Here is a 12353-nt window from a genome sequence, read left to right on the forward strand (position 1 = left end):
AAACCAATAATTAAACATTTCAGATTTGACATCAAATGCTAAAATTAAAGAGCAATGTTAGAAATCACCTTATGCAACAAGATATTCATCCCCCAAACTCTATAGGAACAGCAATGCATTTGCTACTCTCCAAAGCACAAGCAATATAAATTTTTGGCAACAGCCAAACATTAAAAAGGTCTGCTTCTGTGTCTGTGGAGCTTCTCACTCATCCAGGTCATAATTGTCTCAAAGGTGCTTTTTCAAAAGGCAACTGGGCTGTTTTTTTCCTTGAGGAAGAAGAGTTTCGCTTCTCATCCAAGAAGCTTCATCAGTTCTGATGTTGGGGTGTGTGTGTGGAATGGAAGGGTACTGACAATTGAGTCTGGATGGTGGGAAGATGGAAGGATAGGTTCTGACTGGATGGTGGGAAGGGTTGGGGAGGATGGAAAGATTATATTCCTTTGCAGTCATCTGATCCTTAGCACTCTTTCTGAAAGCCCATGAGGCCACTCGGGGGTTTATCTTTGCCCTGGGGTCACCGGAATCAGAGTGCAATTGGTTGTGGAATCTTCTTGGAACTGCTGCAGGAGCTACGTTGTAGACTGGAGATAGGTGGTGTCTTATCCGTCCCCCTCTGTCGAAGGGGCTCAATTTGTTGTTGTTAATTGCGAAGTCATGTCCAACTCATCGCAACCCTATGGACAATGTTCCTCCAGGCCTTCCTGTCCTTTACCATCCTCTGGAGTCCTTTTAAGATCACACCTACTGCTTCGGTGACTCCATCCAGCCATCTCGTTCTCTGTCATCCCCTTCTTCTTTTGCCCCCAATCTTTCCCAGCATTAGGCTCTTCTCCAGGGAGTCCTTCCTTATTAGGTGGCCAAAGTATTTCCATTTCATCTTCAGGATCTGACCTTCTAAAAAGCAGTCAGGGTTGATCTCCTCTGGGACTGACCGGTTTGATCATCTTCGCAGTCTAAGGGACTCGCAGGAGTCTTCTCCAGCACCATAGTTCAAAGGCCTCTATTCTTTGGCACTCAGCCTTTCTTATGGTCCAATCTACCTCTTTTCAGACCAGTGATCCTCTATCCAAAATGTGGATTTTGCTGTCTTCAGAAGAGTGACCTTTGTCTTTCAAATGTAGATGGACCACTGAATCTTGTCTTGCAGGGTTTGATCTCCTATGTTGTGCCATGCCCTTGTGAAGTGGTTCTGCGTCTGCTTTTGTGTTTTTCCCCATCCAAGCACAGGCACTTGTAGCTTCCCTATCCAGGGTGAAACAGCAGAGGCAGATTCCTTTTCAAGGGAGACTGTCCCATAGAAAATCAGGTACTAAATAATATACAACTTTATTTATTTATTAATCAAATTTATATAGATACCCATTTCACCAAAGGCGATTCTGGACAGTGCACAACAATAAATAAAACAACCAATATAAAAGATAAAAATCTAAAAACAAATCATAGTAATAAATAAAAACAAAGATTCTAACCATGGGCAAGCAGGATAAAAATGATCCCCTTTATAAAGTAACATTAGCACCTTGAAACTTGAATTGAACTTGGAAACAAAACTATTGAAATGTTTCTAAAATGTCAATTTGGTTCATGGCATTTCGTAGCAACAATAGTGTCCAGGTTGTTTTCATGAACAGCCCTAGGTGGTACTCATAACAATAATGAAATAATAAAACCAGGAGTAACTGTCACTAAAGCCTTCTGCACTAAAAAGTGCAGCATTTGGCAGACCAGCCAAAACTGGCCAGCTGCTCCAACTGTTGCTCCAGAAGAATTATATGTTCAAGAGGAACCGAGAGTCCATGGCCTGCCTCTCAGGAGGAGAATGACCACATCCAGAAGTGAATAAGAGCTGCTAACAAAACCAAAGATTACTGATTAATGCCATATGGGAAGCTCCCTAAGTATAATAGCTCATGGATATGACCGATCACTGCTGAAAAATCTTTATTCTGTAATTAGATAACCAAGATTTGGATATAGACCTTTGTGAAAGGGGCAAATCAGAGGTGGGTTGCTGCCAGTTCAGCTCGGTGCAGCCAAAGCAGCTGAGAGTGAACCAGTATGGTGGCTCTTTTAGCCCACCTGCCCGCCCGCGTCTATACCTGTTTTTATGTCAAAAGGCAAATTGCGCATGCATGCACAGCGTATGGCGCCTGTGCGAGCCCCGACAATCAGCTGGTTGTCGCAGGAGTGGTGGATTGTGTGCGTGAACGGAACACGCACACGATCCGCGAACTGGTATTGAAGGTAAGTGCCACCCACCGCTGGGGAAAATGTTGAAATGCGTATCATGAATTTACAATGGGAATATTATAATTCAAGTACTTGCATCAGGTGACAGGCAACATAAGGGCTATGATCATGAAATCATCGAAACAGATCTTTATTACAATCACAGATGAGCACACATCATCATCAGCATGATTTGCTGCAGGTATCAACTTGAATTTTGTCATTTTTCCCAGTGTGGGGTGTAATTGTAGCAATAAATTATTCAACCTGATACAAGAGTTTTATAAAAACAACTTTTGCTTTAGGAATCATAAAATTAGGAGGGAACATGGTTATAGGCCTTTATATTGAAGAAAGACCCAAAGAGTATGACAGAAAAACTTATTATTTTTATAGTAATATTTGATGATTGCATAGATTTTTAAGAAGCAAAGCGGGTTTTTTAAAAAAGTAACTACTGAAAATGTTTTAAATATTCAAAAGACGTTCTCTTAAATATTCCGTTTCAGCAATGTACATGTGCTTGCTTAAGCTGATAGCTTCAGGGTTTGGGATTTTTTTAAAAGTATGGTAATTAAATATATTAGATGATATTTTACTATGTGGTTTTTGTTCTAGCATCTCTAGGCTCCAGAAATTACTCAGTTGCTATGACTCAAATGAGCCAGTGGTTCTCGGGGAACGCTATGGCTATGGCTTGGGATCAGGAGGCTATAGTTACATTACTGGTGGAGGAGGGTAAGTCATTTAAATTATTCAAAGGCGTAAAGATACATAAGAGCAATAACTTAGTTTTCAGTAGCTTTCTTCTCGTATCAGGCTCTGCCACTAAGAATGAGAATTTTATAGTCCTGTTGTCATAGGATTTTTAGAAGAATATAAAATATAAAAGTGTCCTAACTTTGTAAATAGCAATATGGTAACTTACAGTAGCATTTCAATAGATAAATATCAAAATAGCAAAAATAAATTCAAAGCACCGTGAGTACAGTTTGAGATCATTTCTGATTTATCAAAGCTGTATATTTGAAGGGCCTCTTCCCTGAAAGTCTAGAAGACTGTAGCTGTAGAATACTTTCTGTGAAAGGTATGTGGGGGTGAGGCTATTACATGATTTTTCTAAAATATCCATGGCTTAGTCCAAATAAGAAAGTTGACAGACTTTTAAAAATACTGGCTTAATGTCAATGACCTACAGATAATAAAACAAGAGTTACTGGCTTCTCTTTTTAACCTTGTTGTATTGTGAAAGATATTAGTTTTTTTTCAGTTGAGTTGTATTTGGAAATGGTATATGATTGAGCATCTAATTTATCAATAATCCTAAAACAGATTCTACTGTCAATAAAAACTAAAGATAGCCATTAAGTTATATTGATATTACGAGAGACATGGAAGAACATAGAGGTGTGATGGTGAATGTATGGCACACGTGCCACAGGTGGCATGCGGAGCCATATTTACTGGCACACCAGCCATCAGCTGTAGCGCGCCAGCTAGCTGATTTTTTGCCCTTCTAGAGGGCCGGGGAAGGCCGTTTTTGCCCTCCCCTCCGGAGGCTGGGGAGGGTGAAAGGCGGCCCCAACGGGCCAACCAGAAATTTGTTCCCAAACTTCCGGTTGGGCCATTGGGGACGTGGCCCAACCGTTTTTTGTCCTCCCCAGGCTTCAGTAAAGCCTCCGGAGCTTGGGGAGGGGTTGTGCACGGATGGGGGGGTCACACACGCATGCGCAGGTGGGCTGGGAGGATTGAATTGGTGCGAGCATGTCTGTGCATGCAATAGTGCGCGCACACACAATTTTGGCACTCCGTAAGAAAAGGGCTCTCCATCACTGACATAGATCATTATGATTTCATTAGGAGACCAGAGCAGTAGTAATCTGTTTTACAGTGACTGCTATGAATGCATAATTGCTGTTAGTAGGTAAAACTTTTTATTCACTAATAATGCTTATCTTCTTGATTGTTAATTTCTTTTTGGATTTGCCTTAAAAGAATGGTCTTCAATAGAGAAGCAATCCAAAAACTGTTTGCGAGTAAATGCCGGTGCTACAGCAACGATGCCCCTGATGATATGGTAATTGGAATGTGTTTCAATGGTTTAGGAATTCCAGTTACTCACAGCCCTCTCTTCCATCAGGTGAGTGTTGTTACATGTAACTAAGTCTCTCATGGTTAATATTAGTTCAATTTCCTTAAAACATAATTAAAATGATACAACAGCTGGGAAATATGTTAGAAAAATGCTCCTCCTTTCCCCTAGAGTCTTTACTACTTAGAACTGAGAACAGGGATGAAAGGGCATTTCAAAACTATAAGTGGAAGGCTGGGACTTTGGCAATGAAGTACAGAATACACATTATTAATAGGATAGTAAAAGATTCCTTTTTTGGTCTGCACAAATTAAATCCTTCCAGAATAATAATGTGGAAACAGGTGAACATACAACTATCCCAGTGCTTCAAAACATGCTTATTTTCATAAATATTATCAATATTTATCAATATCTGGCTTTGGTACAAATTCCAACTAGAGCATCTTCTCACAACACAGCTATCAAAACATTGCAAGATGTGTTTAGATCATTTAAAAAAAATCAGGAGAGATTAAATATTTCCTTGTAGTTTTAATCACAGATTTTGTGGTCTTCAATTTCCACATATAGCTTACACAATTTTCTTCCCTAAGTTGTGTTTTATCATTGTTCAAATGAATGTAATTTCCAAAATATAATGTCTAACTTTTTAACATGTGCTGGTTATCAACAAATTTATCTAATGGTAATGTGAAAGCAATTTTAAAAATGCTAAGAAGGGGGATTATATGAAAAATGGACTCCTAAAGTTTCAGTGAAACATGAATATCATTTAAAAACACAAGTAACTAGTATAACTTTTGAAAAATTAGTTGAAACGAGGAAGTGATCATATGATTATATTGATATCAGAAGTATTTAGTGGCCGGGGCAATTTTTTCTGTTTCAAATAAACATTTATTTATTTAAAATATTTACCTTATTTTTCGGAGTATAAGACGCACCGGAGTATAAGACCTACCAAGGTTTTGAAGAGGCAATTTTTTTAAAAAAGTGGGTAGGTATATAGAGGGATAGAGAGAAAGAGAGAAAAATACAATAGGTAGGTAGGGAGAGATAGAGAGTAGTTAGGTAGGTAGGTAGGTAGGTAGGTAGGTAGGTAGGTAGATAAAGGGATAGATAGGGAAAGAAAGAGAGAAATACAGTACATAGGTAGGGAGAGAGCGAGAGTAGTTAGGTAGATAGGTAGGTAGCAGTGGTGAGTTTCAATTTTTTTTAGAACCTATTCTGTAGGTGGGCCTGCTTTGTGGGAGTGGCTTGCCGGCCATGTGACTGGGTGGGAGTGGCTTGCCAGCCATGTGACTGGGTGGGAGTGGCTTGCCGGGCATGTGACTGGGTGGGCGTGCCAACTTGTAAAATGTGGTGAAATTCACCTAACGCTCTTGCTTAGCAACCAAAATGTTGGCTCAGAAACTCTGGCATTTGAAGCACACAAGTCTTAAAGCTGTCAAGTTACAAGACCCTTGCACCCCTAACCCTTTAGAAAAAAAAACCAGGGGTGTTCAAACTTGACAGCTTTAAGACTTGTGGACTTCAACTCCCAGAATTCCTCCTCCAGTCATGTTGGCTCAGGAACTCTGGCATTGAAGTGTGCACGTCTTAAAGCTGTCAAATTACAAGACCCTTGCACCCCTAACCCTTTAGGAAAAAAAAAACCTCAGGGATGTTCAAACTTGACAAACTTGAGAGAGAGGGAGAGAGAGAGAGAGAGGGAGAGAGAGAGAGAAAGAGAGAGAAAGAAATACAGTAGATAGGTAGGGAGGGGGAGAGAGAGAGAGAGAAATACAGTAGGTAAGTAGGGAGAGAGAGAGAGTAGGTAAGTAGGTAGATGTTTCCAGGTGTATTTATCCATGTGCTGCAGAAGGAAATCGCTGACAAACTGCAGCACCTAAGACTTTGTTTCTGCTGGCATAGCACTTGATCCATGCAATTCTCATCAATCAGTTAAAGAACTTTCCAAAAGAGAAAAAAAAATTTTTGCACTCTGCAAACCTCCCAAAGACAGCCCGTGTTTTGCGAAAACGAAAAGGCATGAATAGCCGGGGGGGGCTTGCAGAGAGCTCCTGGGGGCTGGGGGCAAAAACGGTCCATTTTCTGCTCATTTCTGCCCTCCCCAGCCCCCAGGAGCTCTCTGAAAGCCTCCATAAGGGTATGCATGGCCATTTTGGTGAAGGGGCGGGGCTTTGGGAGGCAAAAAATGCTATATTGATGTATAAGATGCACCCAGATTTTCAGCCTCTTTTTTGAGGTAAAACGTGTGTCTTATATGCTGAAAAATACAGTATATTCTGTTTTTTTAAATATATAAACTATATTAAATAATGAATTAACAATGTATACATATTATTAGCCATATCAACAATTAGCAGCCATTTCATATTTTAACTATACAGTTAGTTTCTATTAGAAAATGATCCAATACTATTTCACTTTATCCTTCTAGAAGATATAGACTCTGTGGAATCCACTTAAATATTCTAATTTTTGATAAGTATATAATTAATGTCCTGGAATTATCTTATTACTACAACTGTTGGCTGAACAGTTCAGATTAAGAAATTAAAACATTGTTACCTCTTAAGCTTTTATTTCAGTCTGTTCTCTAATTATGCAGCAAGTAAAACAACTTATTATGCCAAAATGCTTAACTTCAGATAAAGAAATGCTTTGGTGCTATCCAAATCATCCAGTTTTTCATCTATCCAGCCTTCTGGTACAATATAGCCTCAAGGAAGCATAAATCCCCACAGTAATTGTAACATTCTGCAGAGTCATAAGGCAAAATGTATGAAACTTAATATGAAAGCAGAATAAAAATTGATTAAATAATAAATTAAAATATAAAACAAATCAGGCAGAGGAAAGTCTATAATTCCAGGTCACAACCATCCATTTTGCATATTGATATTTGATTACCAGCAACTTTTCAGGGACGCCAACATAATTTTTTTTCATATTGTATTTGACTCTTGAAAAAAGAAGTTCCCAGAGATGCCACACACTGAATTGCAAAATAATTTCATTATAAAATGAATTAACATTTGCTATGTTGAAAATTAAGAAGACAGATTCTCATCGTTTTTCCAGTGCAAGCACAATTCTTAAAGTATTGCCAATTCATTTATTTATTCTCATTTCTTGGGATTTAGTTTAATATTTGAAATTCAAATGGAGAAAGCAAAACAGATGAGGAAGCAAAATGTATCTTCAAGTTACCTTCTTATATAAGTAGCTGATCAAAACTGATACATTCTTGTCTTCTTTAAAAATTCTCTTTATTGTGGAAGCAAAAGGCAGCTGTCATGTATAAGCTTGTTTGCTTCTGTTTAAATATTTCACTAATATACATTGTTACATTACAAAAAAGTGAAAAAACAAATGCTGTTGTGAGTTCAGAGAATGCATTCATGAACAAATGGTTTTGAATTGCCATATTCAATCAGCCAGATCTTTTAATAGATTTTCCATATTCCCAAGGTCTCAAGATATTTATTTGGTATGAAGTACAATGTATCTTATGGACTATTCAGTACCACAGTTTTCATGGCAGACAGATTGTAGAATGTGGAGAAAAAAATAGCATTTTATATCCTTTTACATCATCTAAACAAGAAGATAATATTATTGTTAAGTGCATAATTTAAATCCATACTTTTATAAGGCGGACTAATAAAATGCTCATTTTTAAATTTATATTGCTTCAAAGACCACAAGCTATGCTCTTCCCTTAATTTCATTATCTTACTTTCTCAGGTCTAAACTACCTTTTTCTTAAATAACACAATATTTTGAACTTACTGGAAAAAAATATGCTTAGCTTTTTCTATTTTCTTTCTGAGTGTAATCTTTTGTTGACAGTAGAACACAATTTGCTTTATCCATTATTGGTTATCAGATAATGGGATTTAGTAATGCTTCTCCAAAAAAGAATAAATACAGCTTTGTTTACCATATACACAGCAGTTACATTAGCTATTTGCAGCCATTCAAATTGTATATGCAAAGTTTCATTGGAATAATAATAACCCTGTCTCACTGCCATATTAGGATTCATCTTGTCAAAAAGACCTACATTTGCAAAGATCAGCGTGAGCTGATTTTCTGCAAAGACACCGTACATTCCTGCTGTGCTTATCATGTCATCCACTTCATGGGGCTGTATCTGATTCAATAATACATAATTGTTGCTTCTTTTTTTATAATTGAAGACAATATTTTATAAGTATGCAACTCATCCTCTCTCTTAACTTCAATTCTAGGCTCGCCCAATGGATTACCCGAAGGACTTTCTATCCCATCAAGTTCCAATATCATTTCATAAACACTGGAATGTTGATCCAGTAAAGATTTATTTCACGTGGTTGGCTCCAAATGTACAAGATTTGGAACATGGAAGCAAAAGTGTCCGAGAGGATTTATAAGCTGTGAAAGGAATTAAATATTGTTATGGTCTTAATATTTAGAATGTAGATAAAATTTTATTGCTCTATTTATAATTATTTGTTGCCCATATTGTACAAGACAATATGGGCACAATCCAGTACCACTTTTTGGCACAGTATGCTGCTTTTTTCTTTTGGACCCCTATAATTTGTATCCCATAATTAGAACCACTGTTTAGGGATATAGTGTATGTGCACAAGGCATTTAACCTCCCCACTGCCACATTGTGCATTACTTTGTGTAGGTACTAATGAAGGATAGTTTGGAAACAAGTTTATATTAAATCTTGTGAGTGTACAGGATCCACAGTTATTACTAGACCATGCTCTGAATATTGCTGCTCTAAATCAAATGGATGCAAACTTTTATTTGTGCACTTATTCCTTCCTTTTATTGGCCTTAAAGTTTTAAAATTAATGCTTCTGTCCTAGAATTTTGTAATCATCACCTCCTATAAGATGATAAGATCTTTGCCAATTCATCAACAAGTTTTTCTTTGTTCTCTCTAATTCTTTTGCTTTCCAAAGAAAAGGATACATTCTGAAGGGGGGGGAAATACAATACCACATCCACATTTTATCTCATGTAATCATTTTGCAATTATTTAAAATAGGAACAGCAGAATAGGATAAAATGTTTTCCCAGAATCTGAGTAAAAAGAATTGCCCTCATTTTGTTTCTTCATCTAGCAAGGTTTCACTGCCATGAGACAGTAACACGGCATTCCATTCCCCATAAGAACTTTAATTGCTTGGAATCAATTCAAGAAGCAGCAGTTACTGGCAAGGATTGCACATGCTTCAAAAATGGTTAGGAAGAAATGTTTCACCTTCACGGCAGCTCAGCATTTTTTTATTTTTTGATACTCATTAAAACAGCTCCTTTTTTCAAGATTCTGTGGAAGTCTTCATCTGCTTTAAGAGCTTTTGTGTTGTGCTTGCCCAAACATCCAAAGCACTTCTGTTGAATCATTTTTAAATGTACACATCTGTACTGTTTCTTCACACACCCCTTCTAACAGCATTGAAATAGTAATGGAAGAAACAAACTGAATGCAGTGAATCAAAAGGTAAATTAGGATCATTTTGTGAAACATTTAATCTACCTCTCATCTTCCTTTCTTCTTAAAAAAACATACAAGCAAAATTTATTGTAGCCTTAATTTAAAAAACTATCTACACTATCTACACTAAAAACTACACTATCCTGCCCTAACCTTTCATACCATAAAATTTCTTCCATCCAAGGCAGTTAAAGATATAAATCAATCTTGCTTGCTATATTGTAACCAGAAAAAAATTCTTAAGGCGTTATTGTAGTTTTGTGGGTGGGTGGGTGGGTGGGTTAATAGCACAAAGCATTGTGGTCCAAAGCACTGTCATTCTTAGACCATTGGCCAATTTGGAAAATTAATTATTTAACCAAAATCAATAAAGCAGTATACACTTACTATGAATGTAGCCTGGATTTTTGTGTACTCAGTGGTCCTACTCAAGATGGCTTTAATTGAAGTGTTTGAATTAAAGGAGTCACTGTCTTCTATGGTTTCTGTATTTCCTTCTCTCAGTGCCTTAAACAATGGATACATCTGCTGATTCAGATCTGCTAGGCTTTTTGTACTGAATGGGATGGATTATTATTTATGTTTACCGTGTGAAATAAAACAAAGTGGTTTAAAATAGAATAATATATTGTAGTGTCAGTTTTTGTCAACAGAGCAGTAGCTGAGAATTCAAGAAGACCCCCAAATTGCTAGGAGGAGTGCTACCCCATTCATAACTGACGGTCAAAGGTCAGCAAATGCAGCGGGCCTAAAATCAATAGCTTACTCAGTCTTCTCAGAATTAAACTGAAGTCCGTTCTTCCCCAGACTCACATAATCTGCTGGATCGCGTCCTGCCCCATACATCCCTGCGACCCGTCCACTCACACAGAGAGGGACTACTCCGGGTGCCGTCCTCCAGAGAGTGCCAGAGGGCAGCGCCCAGAAGTAGGGCCTTCTCTGTAGTGGGCCCCACCCTTTGGAATGACCTCCCCCCAGACATCAGGACTACAACCGACCTTCGCTCCTTCCGTATGAAGCTGAAAACCTACCTGTTTCGACTAGCTGACCTGGCATAATTCTACAACCTCTCCAGCCCAGGGCATTTTTAATTGGTAATTTTAGTTTTTAAGGGTTAATTTCACTGGGGTTTTAACTTTTTTAAGTATTGTAACTTATTTATTTATTCTTACCTCCTCTGTACGCTATATAATACTTTTGTACGTCGCCCCGAGTCCCTGTGGGGAGAGGGGGCGACTAATAAGTTCAAGTAATAAATAAATAAATAAATAAATCTCCAGGGAAAGAATCATGAAACAAGTAGTTGGTTTGACACAGAGCAGAACGCCATTGGGAAGGTGCTCCTAACACTCACGATGAATGAGTGACCAAGCGAATTGAATAAATAAGAAGAAAAATCTGCTTTCCTGTAATCCAGGGGTGTCCAAACTTGGGAACTTTAAGACTTGTGGACTTCAACTCCCAGAATTCCCCAGCCAGCATGGCTGGCTGGGGAATTCTGGGAGTTGAAGTCCACAAGTCTTAAAGTTCCCAAGTTTGGACACCCCTGCTGTAATCTAAAACCATATGCCATGCTCTTATCCACCCTTCATTTTTGGCATGTTTTTTATGGCTTCTTCCCCTCCTCCTTTCAGTCATTGACACTAGAACATACGTTCCTTCCCGTTGTCTTGCTGCCAAAAAAAAAAAAAAAGGACTTTAACTCACGAAGTTCCACCATCAATATGCAGATGACACCCAGCTTTATATCGCTACGCCAGGCCCTTTAAGTGATGCTGTGGACATCCTATCCCAGTGTCTGGAAGCTGTTGGGACTGGATGGTCCAATCGGCTCAGACTCAATGTCTGTAGAGATTCTCAATGATTCAGGTCATGGTTATCCCAAAGGTGCTTTTTCAAAAGGCAACTGGACTTTCTTCCTTGGATGAGAAGTAGAACCTTGTCAAGGAAAAAGGAAGAAAGTCCACTTGCCTTTTGAATAAGCACCTTTGAGACTCTGACTCAACCCTACCAAGAAAGAGTGAGTGGCTGCGGATATTTGGATCTTTCACAAGTTCTTTTATCTTTGATTCTGGATGGGGTTGCACTACCCCCAAAAGACCCAGTGTGCAATCGGTGGATCCTCCTGAACTCGCTGCTCCTGCTCAAAGAGCAGGTGGCAGCCATTACTAGGAGATCCTTTGTGCAGCTTTGACTGGTCTTGCCAATTGTGCCATTCTTGGACTGGGAGGTGATGCTCACAGTAACTCATGTCTTTGTAGCTGCTCATTTAGATTACTCCAACATGCTTTACATGAGGCTGTTCCCGAAGTGCAATAGCAGGACAAGCCCATATCACAAGAATAAGAGTCTGCTCACCATTTACAACACAGTGAACTTAACCATCAACCACAACGAACTTGACAACCTTTAAAACTTTCTCTATGGTACCAACTCAAGCAAGAAAAAGAACCTTTTGAATAGTTTGATTTTGTCATAAAAATATACTTACCAGTATTTAAGAACTTAGCAATTAAA

General features: G+C 38.4%; 1 protein-coding gene across 1 annotated transcript in view; it reads left to right on the forward strand.

Annotated features, from left to right (window-relative positions):
- Window positions 1-8786, forward strand: part of B3GLCT (beta 3-glucosyltransferase) — a 70806-nt gene extending 62020 nt beyond the window's left edge. Inside the window, exons 13-15 of the mRNA XM_081950376.1 lie at window positions 2854-2973; window positions 4231-4375; window positions 8590-8786. Of these exons, the coding sequence (XP_081806502.1) occupies window positions 2854-2973; window positions 4231-4375; window positions 8590-8751 (427 nt within the window). The 3' untranslated portion in view covers window positions 8752-8786. The remainder of the gene's footprint in view (window positions 1-2853; window positions 2974-4230; window positions 4376-8589) is intronic.
- The last annotated feature ends 3567 nt before the right edge of the window (window positions 8787-12353 follow it).

The sequence above is a fragment of the Natrix helvetica genome, assembly GCF_964273705.1.
Source record: "Natrix helvetica genome assembly, chromosome: 4".
NCBI lineage: Eukaryota > Metazoa > Chordata > Lepidosauria > Squamata > Natricidae > Natrix > Natrix helvetica.